Here is an 18,273-nt window from a genome sequence, read left to right as displayed (position 1 = left end):
ATGTGAAAATGACAAAATGTGCATTATGAAATCACAATACAAACTATGTACTTTCATACTTGTACCCTAATGTTAGAGACAACTATTCTATGTAACTCACATAGTTTGAGTTGTGATAACCCAATGCAGATTTTGCCTTTTTCCCTATCCAAGCTGACATATAACCATGGTTTTAATTACATAATCATTAAGTTTTTTTATCCACACCAGTTAGTTTTCAGTTTCAAAGCTGAGGAGGAGGGAATGGCCCCAGAAAGCTTTGTGTCATATTAAGTTTCTAAAACTTCTTCATTTAAACACAATAAAATTATGCTTCAATCCATAAATCTATTGTGATCAGAAGATTTTATCCATATGTCAGTTTGCAAGACAGAAAAATTATGACAGCGCTATTGTTTGGTTCTCAATTTAAGCAGAATTTTTTCAGGTATAGGCATTAAGCTACTTCTACTATAAAATATTATTAGTATAATAAAGTATAAATATAAATAAAGTGTAAAAGAACACTACACCAAAATTAATCACTTTTAACTTTCAGTCATTCAGACAGTGGAGCACATATTAAAGATGTTCATGTTGAAATGAATGGGATACAAATGTGATTAAATGTTTAACTGTATCATCCCTGATAAAAATTAGGAAATAGCACTAAAATGAATGCATGAATATGAAAATTTGTAACAGGATCCAAGTTTATTATTTGGTCAACAGTTTTTGTTATTGGTGCTTGACTTACTTACTAATACAATTATTTTTCATCTTGACTTTTTAATATTTAATTGGTTTCCTATCTTGGTAGTGCTGTATAACTAATATAAGTTTATTGGCAAGCAATATTGACTTATGAATTGCATGGCAAAAACCTTGTATTTTTATTGTCACATTTTATCTTTCTTTCTGACCTAACTACAGTTTCAACTTCAAATATGAAGTGAACTTTATTGTTTTTAATGCATGTATTTTACTCTTTGTAATCAGAAGAAAGGATTGCAATTGTTTCAAATGTGAATGCATTCCTCATGTTTTCATGTCCAATGTTTTTGTGCATCTAATTTGTCCATCATGTGGAATATTAACCTTGTCTTGTAAGGTTCTTTTTTTTTTTGAAGCCGAGGACCAAAACATGAAAGGTAAGGTTGGAAGCACAAGTAGATAAAATTGTGCAATTGTGATGTAAAGGTCCAGTTCAGTTCTAATCAGTTCAAAGTACATTTACTCTTTGGGGTTTTTTGGCTGTGTTTATGATATTACAACTGTAAAAAGATATCAAATGGCCAGGAAGTATTTTTTTCAATTACCTGGCTATTGCTTGCTAATCAGTGTTTCCCCTAGAATGTTTTCATCATTCTGGGCTTCCCATCATTTTTATTAAATTTTAAAATGTAACAGAAATAAATTAAATGCACTCTTGTTAATACCATACTTGTTTGACTTGACTGTAACTGTACCTTTAACATGCACCAGTAATGAAAGATGTCATTCTCTTGTGGAAAATTAATTCTTCAATTTACTGTTTTGCTATTTTTTATAGATTGTGTACAAAAAAAATAGCCTATCAGTCTGCTATCAGTTTTTCTCTGCGTTGTATTTTGTGCTGTAAATTTTAGTATTTTCAATAGATTACTTTTTTTTTAAAAAAGTGAAATGGCAGAACTGAATCACTACAAAAAAATTTTTAAAGTACGAATATACTCAGTCAGTTCTGTAACTATTGATATTTGCATAATTCATTATGTTTTCTGTAAAAGTGCCTTGATTTTAAGCTAGGTGTTGATGATAATTACTTTCAGGTAACCTTGGCAACCAATGGCAAATCTGCAGACTTCAATGCTGTTGAAGAAGAACATCGGAAACATGAGAAATAAGATGGAAAATCTACAGGTCCATCTTGAATAAGTCCCTGAAGTTGTCTTTTGGTAAAGCAGATATCAAGATCCAAGATTTTCCACTGTTTTTATTTAGCATAGAAATGCGCTTACTTAATGCTGTTAACCGAAACTTAGCAATGGTCTTGTGAAGTCTCTGCTCTTTTAGTTTCTTGGCCAAATAATTCATTTTATTTTATAATTTGTTTGGATGTAAGAGAAATATTTGGTTGGGTTTCCTCCTTCTGTTCCAAACAGAAAAACAGAAAAAAATGTAGGAATTTAAAGAAGAAAGATTTTTAAAGGCACAATATAGCTGATTTGCTTCAGGGACTAAATATTTAGCATTAAGTAAGGGGTACATCATGCAGAATCTCCCTCCTGCTGAATACCTGTGAACCTGTATCTTGATGCGTACTGAATACAGTGAACATGTAATGTAAGACATTATTTCTTCAATGCTTTTCATGTGCTTTACTTTGCATATGGTTTTCTTCAATTCCCTTTTCTTCAAGCTGTCTTAAAATAAGTGATATACCTAAAAAAAGAAAAGAATCCCAGTTCCGAACTCCAGTGAATGCCAATACATGCAAAAAAACAAAGTATTTTTAATGATAAATTCCTCATCTCTCCATTCTAGTTCTATAAACAGTCAACCTTTTTGAGATCAGAAGGCAGAATACAGTTTTTACACAACTGAATTGGATACATTTATGATTGTGGGTTCATTTCCCTGTGGAATGTCCTTGCAGTAGGCAAATTTGTGACGCTGGAATTAAACAAATGACATGTTTACGCAGCTAACAATCCATGCCAGGAAGTATGCATACTTAACCTGAGAAGATATTCAACAGTTAGCAGAATCTTAATAAATCTATAAAAGCAGGAAATAGTCATATTTGTATGGATCGAAAAGCATCAAGAAATCACAGGAATGCTAATGCAGTAGTTTATCATACTGAAACTAACCCAATGCCAATTGCTCAGCATGCACCCTTCTGTTTTCCCCAATCATATCTTACTGCTTCTTTGTTGTGATTTGAGAGTGCTTCTTTTTAGGGAAGATATCATCTGCTAGTCATTCCTCTTTTGTCATTCCTTTTCCTAAGAAGAACTAAGTTATATTTAGCATCTTGCATCAGTTAGTTATTTAAGCAGGGCTAAGATTTTCCTGTAAGTACTATATATCTTCCCACCCAGTATGTTGAATCTAAAGTGTGTTAAGTATAATTAGTTTGGCAAATATCAATTCACTTCTCTGGAATATTTGCTATGGCACTAAACGTGTGATTATTTCTTTGCCCCAATACTTCAGAACAACAACTCTTGCAAAGTGATGCCAATTTAATAGCTGATAGCCTTTTCAAGCTAGTGTTATTCTCTGTAGAAATATGAAAAGATCAAACAGAGCTACATTTCTCCTTTTTGTTCCAGAGTATTAAATAATTGGCCCTGGTGAGAGCAGAGGTTTGGATGTAACTCCCACATCCACATTCATATTTCTCTTTCTCTTACTTTTGGTGAACTCTGCAGGCAGTATAATTTAATTAAAAAAAAAACACAGGATAGATATAAGGAAGGCACAACTCTTAACATCTCCTTTTCAAGTCAGGTCTAGCACATTGTCTCTGCGTGTATTAACAGGGAAAAAAGAGAACTCTTAAATTTTACACAGACGAGCACATAGTCCTTATGGAGAAGTGCATTTGTGGCTATCACATGTTGGCGCAATTTTTGTCATGAGAAATCTACACTGAAGCGCCTTTTAGGATTTTCTTAGTCACTAAAAACAGATATGTTTGTGCTCAGTGTCACATTATATTTCCCCTTCACTTTGAAGAAGCGAAGCACTGACAACTAACGTAAGCATAGGTTCCTTTACAGGGGGACAATTTGTGACATGCAAATTGAAAATGTCATGGGTTCCTTTCAAAACACACTGAGAAGGAAGCTCTCAAATTAAAATAAGAAGAAATTGCAATTTTGCAATTAGAGATTTCTGACATTTTACATAAGAAAAAAAAAAGCCCAGTGTGGTATTTGGGAAAACATTTTTGGACATTTCATAACTCAGGGAATTTCTGGTTCTTAAAAACAAAGCCACACTTTATTTACAATCAGGGATATTCATGGGGATATCAAAAAAGTCAATTTGGCCTTATAATTAAAGTCCTACATGTTTTTTAGATACATGGCTTACCAAACAATATAACAAGGAGAGGTGACCAATCATGCTCAGCATTTGATTCCTGAATGAATTCTAATGCTCTGTATTCTGCTGTGGTAACCAACAAATTTAACTGTCCACAGTCTTTCCATTTCACAGTACAAAATGGAACCTTAACCATTATCCCACCTTCTTTATCCAGGGTAACTACCGTAGTTTCTGAATTTCCAAAAAGAAAGATGCAGAAGGATTCTGCAATGCTAGTTTATAAACGTTGCCTGTTTGTGTCAACATGCTTTTCATTTGCAAATACAAAGTATAGTAACAATTGCATTCTATATTTTTTTCTCAGTAGTCAAGATTTTCCTCCATAGTAATGCCCCCATTGTTGGTAACATTCATGATTAATAATTACCTATTCATATAATACTTAAGCATTTCTGCAATGTAATCCCTGATGTGCAATAATTTATTTCTTGCCTGTGCAATTAAGACGTGTGATAGCTACCTAGAAACTCAACAAAAGAAAACAATTAGGAATTTCATCCGTAGGAAACAATTTTGCACCAGCACTTTGCACTTCATTCAAGTCCAATTTGTTAATTTGCATTATAAACCCAGCTTTGCTTATAATTAGGTAGATTGGTTAGATAAAAGGGGGGACCTGAACAAGCAAAATTCCATTTATTTGAAATGGCATTGCAAACCTGAGAAATTCTGGCCACCTTGAAGAGAACATCTTCCCATAATTCCACTCTTGGTATTGTTTGATTCATGGAGTTCAACAGAATGATCATTTGTTTTCTCTATGGTGCTACTATATGCTCCCCACTTTTTATAACCAGGCTGAAGTAAGTTACAGCAGTGCTAACAAAAAAAGTATTATATTTGCATGCATGAGAAAACATTTGTTTTTAACCCATTTTTAAATCAATAATATCTTTTTAGCAAGCTGAAATGCATTTTGCCTCACTTGTAGATACGATCAAATCTCTAGATACTCTTCAGCTTTTAAAAATGTCCTTTCATATGAGGAGTAGTTTTGCACTTATTTTTCACCTATCTATATTTCTCTTAACATTGCTCAAAAAGATTAATATAAACATCTTTATCAAACCCCAAAAAACTGGCTTTCACATCCCACTGCAATGTGGGATGTCAGGAATTCTCTTTTATATGCATCCTCTTTACTTTTCAAAATTGTATCTCCTGCTAGTGAGACTGATTCTGTAAAGTCAGAGAAGATGGACACTGCAACTTTGACAAATCTGAATTCAAAATAGTAAGAATATGTACCTTACATCTAGGGTTGCATTTTTATACATCTGCTGTTCCACCAAGCCTAATGCTAATTGGTGGCTAATCCATTCACATATGATTCTATTCCTTTGATTGCATGCTTCTAAATTGAGTTAATAACTCCATGAAATTATTTGTTAACTCTTAACAGAGGAAAATCTCATACCATAGGGTTTTACCCAAGAAAATGTAAATGCTGGTGAGAATTAGAATCAGAATCATTAGAATCCTGAAGTTATACATTGGAGAACTTGCATGTTGTGGATTTACAGAATCCAGACCTCTCTCATTCTCAGAACATGTAGGATGGAATAGAGAACCAAATTTAAAAAAATGACCCATGCCAGTAACCCATTAAGTATGATGTCTGAAAATGCCACATCAACATCTAAAAAACATGGCTTTTCCATCTTTTATTCTCTCTATCCTCATCCCCAAACAATAGGAAAGTTTATTGCTGATCTCATTTTTTAAACCAACTTTATCCACATGTTTAATGTTGCAATTCACAGGCTGCTAGAGTAATATTTTATTAAAAATACTTTTTAAAAATCAGAAGAACCACAATTTTTAGCTATGTGGAAACTCCCATCTTTTAAAATGAGCTCTTCTGAAAAAAAGGAAGCCACTTGGAATTAGATTCAATATAGCACTGATTGCCTCAAGCAAGGTCTGTAAATCATATTTTAGGATATGCCAATCTTTCACATTAGAAAACAGTGTATTGTATGTAACTTAAATACTTCCTCTTAAAATTATATTTTATTTTGCTATAACTTTTGACACTTTATTTTCAGAGCTATGGGGTGGGTTTAATCAGTGCTATATCTCAACATTCCATTATCTTTATTTCAAAGCTGCTTCTTCAATTTTCTGTTGACCACTGTAACAAAATCTTCCTTCCTTCCTAATGCATGAATGGTAATTTATGGAATGCATGAGGTGTATTTCTCCTTATTCTAATTTAGCCATTTATTCTTCTGCAACCCTGATATACACTGTAGAATGAATTAACTTATTTCTGGCATCTGTAATTTACAAACATTTTGCAGAGGTTATTTTCTTATACCAGTTGCAGACAGTTATTTTATTATACAACCATATAAGCAAGCAAGAAAAAAAGGTATAATCCTTTTAAGGAAGATTCTTTTGTAACAAACTCTGATAAATGAGATTTGTGACTGGGTTCATGCAACACATTAAGCCATTGTATCAGTGGGTTGGTTTTGACCTAGCACAACATACGAACTCAGCTCTTGAGGCTTGCAAACCATGATTTATAGCTGAGAATTATATAAAGCAGGCCACTACAGCTTGTTCCACAAACCATGGTTAAAATAAACTATGACTTGTGTGACAGATGAAACCAGCCACTGTTATGTTATGTTAAATTAACATAACTCTTTAAATTTTATAACTTTAAGCAAAGCACAAATGGAAGTTAAAGGTGTCTTTATGCTACAGTTCATTATGGAACACTATTACAGTATTAATATAGATTTGAGATTGAGCCTTTTTTTTATACTTAGCTTGTTTTTTACCAGGATAATTCCAGAATGTCTCTACCCTACAGATAAATATTCTGATTCAGAATATATTTTGTTTTAATGTACTTACTTGCCATTATTTTCAATGGAATTAATTTACAAAATCCATATACTTTAGGGTTACAGCTTTTGAAGGGGGGAAAAACCCTAATCTATTTATGCCCAGAGTCAGTAAGGCTCAACTTGGTGTCCAAGATTTGCATCAAATAGCATTTCATGAGTTTGGTAGGTCTTCCATGGAAATGATGATGCGGACAGAATGAAGTGTCTGTTTTGTTTATGTACCAAATTCCCAAATCAATGTTTAATGGTTGCGTTTCTTCAGTAATGTGACACTTCACATCCCATACTGACAGAGAGAAATGTTATCTTCTCAAACAGTATTAAGATATAGTATTTGCCTAACGATTGAATGAAAAAAGATTACTGACACCAGGAATTATTTGTTAAGCTACTAATGAACTCTGTTGGTTCAAACTGTTCTAGTTTTTAGATACATTTTGTTGAGATATACAAAGACAAAAATTAAAGCTACATAAGTTCAAAATGTATAAGGAACTGCAGCATTTGATCTCACATCTTTGCCTTTCTACAAAAGGACCAAACTACATTCTTTAGGGGATTATATCAACTGAATAGCACATATATAAATACCTCCTAATTTTTAAAACATTTATAAAATAAAAAAGCAAGCAATATATTTTTTCACCATAATTATCGAAATCTGTTTTTCTTCCTTTATTAACAGTTAATTACAAAATACCTATATTGCTAATGCCTTGTTATTATCCAAGCACATTGAGAGAGCAAATAAATTTTTAAAACCCAAATTATAGTTTGAATATGAGTCAGGCTCTGCCCCTTTTAGCATACGGCTGCACAAAATTGAAGAGGCGAAACCTACAGTAACAATTGACTCTATGAAACAGGTATATATGTAACTTGTGCAACCTGTCATGTATGACCTGCAAATGAATGAATATCTGTACAGTAGGTAGGGGCAGTACATTATTGTGATCTTATTTTGTAATACTCCTCTATTTTAAAGCAGAGTTTTCAAATATTCTCGTAATTAGAATTAAACACAACTCGTAAGATAAAACGCTAGTATTACCTATCAAAGCATGATGCTCTTATAAAGTTTTGATGCGTTGTTTTCCGCATGAAGAATAGTGCCTCCCCGCACTTTCTGTAGATAATGTAGTTTATCTTGGTGTAATTTCAGTGAAATTGTGTATACCGTATTAATAGTTGGTATTTTAATTTAATTTAATTTAACTTCAACTCTGCTGGAATAGAAATTTATAGTAATGTGTTTGAAAATAGATTGGATTAAGTTGGCTGGCTTTGGCTGCTATATTGGTATTTCCATTTCCAGATGCTTAACAGCAAAATTGCCATAATCTGCTACCCATTGCTATATAGTGGTGTAAGCAGTATAATTGTGTTTAAATAATTGTTATAACCCTTGTATTCCAGCCAGGTTATTGTAAATATGTTAGTACTTGTCTTTATATATCTAAACAAGCAGCATGCATGTGAGTGTATGTATACCAATCCCTGGCACTTAGTGAATGTGAATGACTGTCTGATGTTGCGCTGTGATTGCAATAGCACTGCTACTTTAATGAAATAAGCACAGTATTATATTGAGTTGATTATGTATTTTTCTGTATACGATACAGAAAAGATATAAAGATAGATGTTAATAAATCATTGCAACCATCAATGTGTTGATCCCTTGCAAAAAAAATATCTTTTATTTTGAACGCTGTTTACACCTTTTGAAACTGCAGTCTCAGCTTTTGCTTCTCAACCAGGACATGATGGTGATCTAACCCTTCAAGATTCCTCAAATGTTCATTTTTCATTTCTTCGCTGACCACAGTAATAAATCCAAATTCAAGGTAGTATGAGAAAAGACAGACTTCTTTTTGAAGTGCATTCTTTTACTTGTTCATAATCCAGTGTTAATAGATCACGTGAAAATAAATGATTGAGATAAAATTATTATATAAAATATGCTTTTTAGAGACTGTTATTTGAAAAAAAGGAGGCTTTATATAAAGTTCAAATCAGACTAATCCAGATTCGGAAAAAGGAACAAAAGTTCCCCAAATTTCATTTATGAGCTGGACAAACATGATCTGTAGTTCTAAGTCCCAGCAAAAAAGCTACTGCAATGCAGTAGCAGGCAAGATTCATTTCATGCTTTACATTTTATAATACAAAAATTTAAATATAATTCATGGTAACCCTGAATCAAATTACTTACTGCCTGTCTTAAATTCTCTAGAGCAGTGTTCCTAACCCCGGAAGCTTGAGATGTGTAGACTTCAATTTCTAGAATTCCTGATAATGGTCACCATAGCTGGGAGATTATGGGAATTGAAGGCCACATGTCTTAAAGTCACTAAGATTGGCAAGCAAGGCTGAAGAACTAGGTTATAACTATTCCTCTTTCTTAAGAGAACCAGGAAGAGTTTTTCAGTTGTAAACTGAATCTAGTTATTGCCCATTGTTACATTATTTTGCTTCTGTAGTTCTTGAATGCATGGATACCATATAATTATGCATAGAAAGAGGAGATCCACTCAATTCCAAGCTCTGCAGATATATTCAGCTAAGGGGGAATTATTGTGGTTATGATCTCTTGAAATCATGGATCTTGTGCACATGACCTCTTAGACTGCATTGTTGGTGGGTCACCTTACATACAAAAGAAAGCACAAACATGGCTTTGACTGTAATTAAAAATATTCATCTGAAAAATGAAATGGTGTATTGTATAATATCTATGCCATTTTGTGTAAAATCTAATATATGGAAATGCTAAATCTTTCTATTAATGTTGATTATTTACTACAGTAGCAATGACTTGTTTACTAAGTACTTTTCATAGTTCTTATCTTTATCCTTTAGCAATTATTTTCTTTTTCTGTGAACTGATTTCTGTAACTTGTATATAAAACAAAACTGGACATTCTTTATATACTGGAAATAATCAGCAAAAACAATATTTCACTAAATGTTGGATTTTTTTATGTACATATCATCAATAAATGTGAATTCATAATTTTCATGGATAGAATCAATGTGAGTATATCTATTTACTTGCAAGCTCTAGAGAGAATATGTGATGGGAGGATGTATGAAGAGTTACAGTCCAGTAGCAAGTGTTTATTTGATATATGTATGCTAATTTGCCAATGATTGACAAATCAAACTAACAGAGCTACTTTCACATTTGTGTTAGATTAGCTTCTACAGATTTCTGTTCATCCATGCACTTCTTTAAACAGTGAAGCTTTTCTGATAAAATAATTTTAGTTATGCTTCCAAATTTGTGTATGTGTTTGTGTGCCTGTGTTTAATGCAGAAAAGCTGCCCATGGAAAAAAAAAAGTATCTCTGCCCATTGTCTACTAGACCAACATTGGCCATAGCATCTAAAAGTGGGAGAATAGTTACTTCTGAAGAAAATGGTTCATGGTAGAAATTGCTTATATTAATCAGTCTTGTTCATTTTGTAAAACTAAATTAGTACACTAAGCATCCAAATTTTGATTACATGGCCATGGGGATGCTGCAATGGTTGCAAGTGTAAAAATGATCAGAAGTCAGTTTTTTCAGATATATTGCAACTTTGAACTCTTGTAAGTCAAGGTCTACCTGTACCTGTGCATCTGTTTTTTTCCTGCCCAATGAAGAAGTTTGTTACATTTTTATTTATTGAATAACATTCTATTGGATAGGGTCAATGTTCAAGCCTATCGAAATCCTTTTGAAGCTTGACCGAGTTATCTGGGGTATTAGAAAGTCTTCCAGCTTTGTGTAATCTGCAAATTTTATTATCAATCCTTTTAGTTTCTCATCAAAGTCAACTAGAGCAGTGGCCCCAACCCTTGGGGCACCATAGACCAGTTCCATGGAGAGAGTTTTTTCTGTGGACTGGGGGGGGGGCATGGTTTTGCATGCTATCTGCATCCTAAGTGTTGGGGCTTCACTCATTTGCATAGACCAGTTTCTGGCATACCACAGACCAGTCATGGTCCAGATTGGTGGTTGGGGACCCTTGATCTAGATAACTGGATTCTAGGCAGAACCCTGATATATCCTTTGCATGCTTTTTTTCGTGTGGTCGAAGACCCATTAAGGACCATGTGTTAGTTGTTCACTACATTCCATTTTTGTAGTGGGCTGATCCATTCAATATTGGTCCAGTTTATCAAGGTTATGTTTCAAATCACTTTCTGAAATATAAAATTCAGTATAAAAAAACCCAATGAAATTCATTTCCCCATGCAGTTCTGATTTATGTAGCCAGGTAATTTACAAGAGAAGCTGGTTCAAATATCAAAAACCCACAGAAGAATATGTTGCTAGGAATCAGAAGCAGTATTTCTGATTAAAAGGAAATTTTAGTTTGTCATGTAAACTGGGTGAAAGTAGGGTTCAAAGTTTTATTCAACATCTTTGGCAAAGAAGTATATGGCACCAATTATTATATTGTAATTTAAATGGAATGTGTGGTAGCTGACAGTAGTTTCCTTAACTTAATCACATATGGGATGACAATTATATTCTATGAATTCTTTCAGACTGAAAAACAATCCAATAAAAGTTCAAACAATTGTTTCTTATATCTGATTACCTAATTGATCAGAGTGGATTCCAAAATAAGATCTATATTAATCTATATAAGTCTATATTTTCTATATCTAACTTATTACTAAAAAGCATAACATGATTGAAAACACTCAATAATGCACACACACAAACAACATAAACATTTTCTACAACCTTCCATATCATATTTCTGAAAACTTGGCAGGCGGATACAGTACATTGTACTAAAGGTACTTGTTCTGTGTATAGATAATCCCGGCTGAATTTCAACCAGTGGCATGTTTTCAAGGGAACAGAACTTCTGAAATTATTTATTTCAAATATGTTTCATGTGTTCTTCCATTGTAAGTCATGACTGCATAGAAAAGATTTCACATAAACATACTCTCCTAGAACGGGAACTGTGTAGAGAAAGAGGTTCCCTGTTTTATTCTTAAGAATCCCTTAACTCTCTAATTTACATTAGACTAGACCTATTGATGCAGATTCAAATAGAAAATGGGTATTTCAAGGGAAGACAAATAGTGGGACAAGGAGGAAGGACTGTGTCCTGGTTTGGTCCCGTCCAAATATTCTAGGGTCAGTTCACAGCCCACAGGATAATGAATGGGATCCCTAACAAATGGAATACAATATACAGAAATATAGCAGCAAGAAAGATGAACACTAAAATTTAAAGAACATCACAACATTATTTAGATTATAGAGAATAAAAATTTATTTGCTATAAATCAGGTTTGGGTTTGGGTGTTGTTGTTTTTTGGTCTTTCCACCCTTTTTAGTGAGTGTTTTTTTTTAACATGGTGGAGATCTGTGGAATGTGTAAAAACATGCTTTTCATATTCAACTATTATAACATGTAATTACAAAATATTAAAACATTAATGAGATTTAATAAATCTGACAATTTTGTAACTAACCAATAAAAATTCAATTCCAAAACCTATGTGTCAAACTTCAAGATAGCCTATCATTGTGAATTCCCTGGGAATGCATTTTATTATAATACCTTAATGGCTACAGATTCTGGAAAGTTCAAAAATTCTGTAGGTCAGGCAAAATAAATTTCGGTGTTTTGCCTTACCAAAGAGATTGTAAATGGGGAACAAATGCTAGCAATAAGATGATGGTCACTAATTAAAACTGGGCAAAATGATGCAATGTTGGGCAAAACAAAAAATGACATGGTATTTTCGTAGCTGGCCTTTACAAAAGAAAAAAGAAACCCAAGAAAATGTATGCTTAATTATGCTTTAAAGATATCAGTAGCTCATTGCATTTCTGAGTTCTAGTCCCAGTTCAGTATGATGCTTTTTGTTTCCCCAACTCTGATTCAATTTGGCCAGGCTTCCTACATGCCACTCTTCAAGGGCACATCTTGTTGGTTCTGTGTTTCATCAATTGCCTGGAATTCATCCTGTGGGCACTTTTGGTCTTCTGGCTTCTCTTTGTGTACCAAGTGCACCATTTCCTGAGATTTGCTGGCTTCTCCATTTAACCCATCTTTCTTTTTCTCATCTATGCCTCCTTTACCATTGTTAATCACAAGCTTCTTCTTCTGCCCACATCTAACAGAAAAGGAAAAGATTGTAAAGTCAAAATATTTAAAGATAACATGTTATGTACTGCCTTCATTTTGTCTGGACCACAGACTACATTAAAAACATTGATTCATTCCTTGCTTATTTCTTAGGTAAGAACTTTAATTACAGCAGATTAATCTTTATTTTTCTGGTTCTGGTGTGTTGACATAATTGGAACGAAGCATAGCCTATCAAAATAGCCTTCTAACAAATTCCTTATTTTGAATGGGGCATATCTTTGGATTCTTCAGAAGGTGGTAAAAGGCAGATAAAGATAATTCCTGGAAGAATAGCTACAGTGGTTCTTCTGCTTATTATGGTGGGTTCTTTGACTCAGTTGACCCAATAATCTTAGATTGGATGTCTTAAGGGTAAGGCTATGTCTATGGATGTCGAGTTGCACATGGATTGAAGTAATTGATCAAGGAAGGAAAGAAGAACCCACAGCTAGGAATCAATGCCTACATTTACATTAAAAATAACTCAAATGTACTATATTGTATATTTCAAAGAATGACACAGTTCATATAACAGTGCTAAAAAAGGAAATGCCTTTTCATCTTCATTCATCCACATGGTTCTAAAGGGCAAATACTTTTTGTTAGCCCTTCTAATCAAAATATTCTCACCCAGTAGCAGCAATTTACATTGATTAACAGAGGTCTTGCTGTCTATTACAATGGTTCTTCAGGAAAAAAAGGAGATAGGGGATTTCACAATGACATCACAACTGTGATTCAAATGTATCAGTCGAAAACTTTTTTATATACTTTAGGTTGATTCATATAACATTTAGAGATGCGAATACTGACCTGTGACTCTCCTTTCATTTGCGTATCTGATTTTGAATATTGCAGAAACAGAAAACAATTGAAATGACTATAATTTGGGGGGAGCCTGGTATTAGCCATGGAATTTGACGCAGGCTTATATCGAATGAAACTATAAAATCTTGCCTTTCGTTAAACTGAAACGCTTGGTTAAAAAACACTCTCAGTTTAGGATAACAGACATTAAAGAAATGTACTTCACATATTAAAAGAGAATTAAGCCATTAACTTTGGCTTTCTATGGTAGGGATGTGTCCAATATATTTTGGGGGAAAATATTTCATTTTAGAATACCTCCATCCCAATTTCTTTAAAAGAAAACTCTTATATTCTACCCCCCCACCCAGCGGTGAAATTCAATATTTTTTACTACCAGTTCTGTGGGCATGGCTTGGTGGGCATGGCAGAGGAAGGATACTGCAAAATCCCAATTCTCTCCTGACTCCTGGGGAAAGGATATTGCAAAATCTCCATTCCCATCCCACTCTGGGGCCAACCAGTAGTTCTCCGAATTACTCAAAATTTCCGCTACCAGTTCTCCAGAAAGTGTCAGAATTTCAGAATTTCACCCGTCCCCACCCATTCAATTTTGTTGAAATCTTTGGAAAATTCAGTAGCATGTTATGATCAGTTCACCAAATGGAGTATTTCTTCACTAACTTTGGAACCCACAACATTGACATTACTACTGAAAAGCAGATGTGACTCATAGCACAATTCAAACAGAATTTACAATGAATGTTTTTTGTGGGTTCCAAATAAAGTACATATCTTCCATCAGAAATGCTACAAATTAAAATTATTACTAAAATCCTTTAGAATTCTTAACTGAAAATTTCCTGCACAATTAAAACGTAGAACTCATCTGAATGTGTCTTGAGATGATATTTGAGAGCTCAAGGCTGTTTTTAATTACCCTCTCATAATTGATTCTGCTAGAACATGTGCTTTTTCCAGTCTTTTTTTTTCATAAAAAACAAAACATCTTTGTGCTTCTTTCATGGTTTCTCAGGTATTCCTGATTCATCTCCCTTTTTTATGTCATCCACAACTTCAAGTGTCAAATATATTACCTAAGTTTTATGTCTTTTTTCTTTCTGCATTTCTATCTGAACAAATAAGAAGCCTGTCTCTCTTATTCTCTTGATGTTAAGAGTTACACCTACACTGTTCTCACTAATATAGCCTTCCTTACAGCACAGCCCTATTTCCCTGAATGAGCTGTTATTCAATCACTGGAAAAGGACTTGAATCAATGATTCATACTGCGTGAAGTTAACAATGAAAAAACTAGTAAGGAATAGGCTGAAACTCAGATCACCCTTTATGACTTCTAGCAATGTTTATAGAATCCTGATCGCTCTGTTCTCTTCTAAAATAATGCTCATCACAGAAGACAGAAATGTGAAAGGAGAAAAGGCCTATAGAAAAAGGGGTGGTATGGTTTTCACTGCATATTCTTTATCTGAATTAATCTTGTAGGTTTCATTCTGAAATCATGAATAGCTCTGCATTTTATTTTTAAATTTTGTTGCTGAAATACAGATTGCCCAGGCTCATCAATAAGTTACAAAATATTCCAAGTTATATCTATCTGTACTAGGCTTTAAAACTTTGAGTACTAATTTAGTGACATTTAATACTAAAAGAAGCTAATTCTTCAACTGGAAAACACTATTCTTTTATAATTTTGCACATTTTCAGGAGATGCTATCTGCCTGTGATTATCATTGGTCAGCTTTAAAAATATTTTTAAAAATTAGCAAACTGCTTTAGTACAACAACAATAATTGCATCTGAAAAGATCAAGATTTAATATAAATTAATGAAGAACAACAGTCATACTCAAATTAAGAAATTATGTTAAAGAAATGATGAACAAGCAGGAAATGCTGGTTCTTAACTACAGAGTTAGTAATTAATTAATCTGTAGGCAAATAGTTTGTGTGAGCAATAGCATCCAGCTATCTAATTACATAAATATTACTTTGTTTTTTGATGCACGCTATAGCTAAGTGTTCATTTTCAAATACTATTCAGGAAATAATCCAGGGGTAAATCCCAGCAACTAGCTTCAAGGTGGCTCTTTGTTCTGACTCAAAAGGAGGAAAGTTATATGACAAATGGTGAGCTGAAAAATCCACTTTTGACACAGAAATTGACACATATTTTACAATGAACACTGGTAGGAGATAAAGTAGTAAACTAAGGTGTCCTTGATGCATTATGTGTTTAAAAACAGTGTCTATGGCTTCCAAGTGTGCTTGTTGATTAAGTTCTCTATAACCTGTCTCCTTTGAATACTCTAAAATTGTCAGTCCTAAAAATATTTCAGCAAACAGACAGTTTTGGCACTGAGAAATGGAAAACTACAAAAGCATTTCCTACCTCCTTCGACTGTTTACAGCAATGCAAACACCAAGAATCAATGCCAGGGCCAAAAGAGAAGCAACTACAATAAGCCAATCTGCGGATAGAAAAAAACCATTACTTTGTCAGATGATCCGAGAATTTACATGTTCTCTTTAATATCTAATTTTACTTCCTTCAGAATAATACCCATGATCTGTTATTTTTAGCTGTCATTATTCTTTATGATCGTGTTTTCACATAAATGAAAGTTATGTCCCAGCTACTCTTAACAATTGTATATAAGTAATGATAGTTGTGTGGAAAATTTGTATCCATTATTGCATTATCCTGTGTGTAGTAAGAGACAATGACAGTTGCTGTTACTTCCACAATTGTGACAGTGGAACAAAATGTAATTCTGATTTAAAAAAAATATCTCCTCATGGTTTCCATATACTACTTTAGCCACAGTAAGATTTTCCAGTCATCAAATAGCATTTTTGGGGGGGGGTGGGGAGAACGGGACCATAAGAAGGATGATATTCTAAGAATTAACTTAAAAAACTTATTTTAATCAAATTACATGGTTTACAAATTAGAGATCTGAGATTATAAATGAAGGTATGATTCTTCAATAAAAGCAGTTTTGAATATTATGATTAGCATCAATATTGCTACATTGCTATTCATTTTCTATGATAGAAAAAATTGTGTAAGAAATAAAGCAATTATGTAGTTGAACCATAAGATCTCACTTCTTAGCCATGGAGATATGTCTGGATTACAGTTGTCACCCATTCCATGCCACATTCTACCAAATTACCCTATGTTCCTACATGCCAGTAAAATTGTGGCATTCTATAATCCAAAAATAATCCAAAGTAATGAAGTCCAACAAAACTTTTCCTTGTGTGTACACTATTGAATATATACATAATTGAACTTTTTTTATATGTTGGCAGTACTTTTCCAGATTTAAGCCACTGGTCTTAGTGTCAGAGAACCTTTAATTCCAATATATCCTAAGACATGGACATATACCTATGGAGGCTGGGAGAAATGAAAAGTGTGCAAAAACAGGACATCATTGGAAGATACATACTTAATGGTGGCATTTGCATGTTTTAGACACAAAAGATGACAACAAAAAATGCAGGAACATCACAGTAGGTAGAACAAGAAGTGATGGGTATAAACTAATCAAGGAAAGAAGCAACTTAGAACTAAGGAGAAATTTCCTGACAGTTAGAACAATTAATCAGTGGAACAACTTGTCTCCAAAAGTTGTGAATGCTCCAACACTGGAAATTTTTAAGATGTTGAATAACTATTTGAAGTGGTGTGGGGTTTCCCGCCTAAGCAGGGAGTTGGACCAGAAGACCTCCAAGGTCCCTTACAACTCTATTTATTCTATTCTATTCTATTCTATTCTATTATGACTTCATGATAAATACCAATTATAAAAGCATAGAAACAAACCTGGTATATGAGCCATTCGTGGTTGACTTTTTCCTGACTCTTCCGGCAAAGGTGTCACATTTTTGCCTCTCACTACACTGGAGTGTTTGTTTGGATCAGGACCTAGAGAAAAGACATGCATTACTCTCTGCATTATCAATATTTGGAATTTCTGCTTTTGTATTTGCAGAAGAAAAATGTGTTATTATTTAATCAGCCTCTGTGGACTTATATGTTTTATTCATAACAAAGCTTTAATTCCCATAAGTACTGATGAGCTGTCAATACTTAGGGAGATACAGAAATCTCTCTCTCTCTCTCTCTCTCTCTCTCTCTCTCTCTCTCTCTCACACACACACACACACACACACACACACACACTACTAGAAGGTTGCTTTTCTTTCAGAAGATGTGGGAGAGCTGTGGGAAATGTAATAAGCATAATAATGTTTCAGTTTACTTCAGCAAGTCTTTTGTAGACAGAAATATCCAGACTGATTTGAATTGGAAAGCATAGCTAAATGCCAGGTGCAAATAAGTAAAA

The 18,273-nt window shown here is 33.6% G+C and overlaps 2 protein-coding genes across 7 annotated transcripts in view; one reads left to right on the top strand and one right to left on the bottom strand.

Moving 5' to 3' along the window:
* SLC1A2 (solute carrier family 1 member 2) overlaps positions 1–9,958 on the top strand; it is a 95,215-nt gene extending 85,257 nt beyond the window's left edge. Inside the window, exon 11 of the mRNA XM_087719753.1 lies at positions 1,791–9,958. Within this exon, the coding sequence (XP_087575879.1) occupies positions 1,791–1,865 (75 nt within the window). The 3' untranslated portion in view covers positions 1,866–9,958. The remainder of the gene's footprint in view (positions 1–1,790) is intronic.
* Positions 9,959–12,197: 2,239 nt separating this feature from the next.
* CD44 (CD44 molecule (IN blood group)) overlaps positions 12,198–18,273 on the bottom strand; it is an 82,350-nt gene continuing 76,274 nt past the window's right edge. For all 6 annotated transcript variants that reach the window (XM_087719712.1, XM_087719731.1, XM_087719726.1 and 3 more), the window contains 3 exons: positions 17,751–17,852; positions 16,308–16,386; positions 12,198–13,074 (listed from right to left, as the gene is read on the bottom strand). In XM_087719712.1, the coding sequence (XP_087575838.1) occupies positions 12,858–13,074; positions 16,308–16,386; positions 17,751–17,852 (398 nt within the window). In that variant the 3' untranslated portion in view covers positions 12,198–12,857. The remainder of the gene's footprint in view (positions 13,075–16,307; positions 16,387–17,750; positions 17,853–18,273) is intronic.

This window comes from Thamnophis sirtalis, unplaced genomic scaffold (genome assembly GCF_051295495.1).
Source record: "Thamnophis sirtalis isolate CommonGarterSnake01/CBP01778 unplaced genomic scaffold, rThaSir2_p1.2 scaffold_1, whole genome shotgun sequence".
NCBI classification, from domain to species: domain Eukaryota; kingdom Metazoa; phylum Chordata; class Lepidosauria; order Squamata; family Natricidae; genus Thamnophis; species Thamnophis sirtalis.
This window is presented reverse-complemented; position numbering and strand designations above follow the sequence as displayed.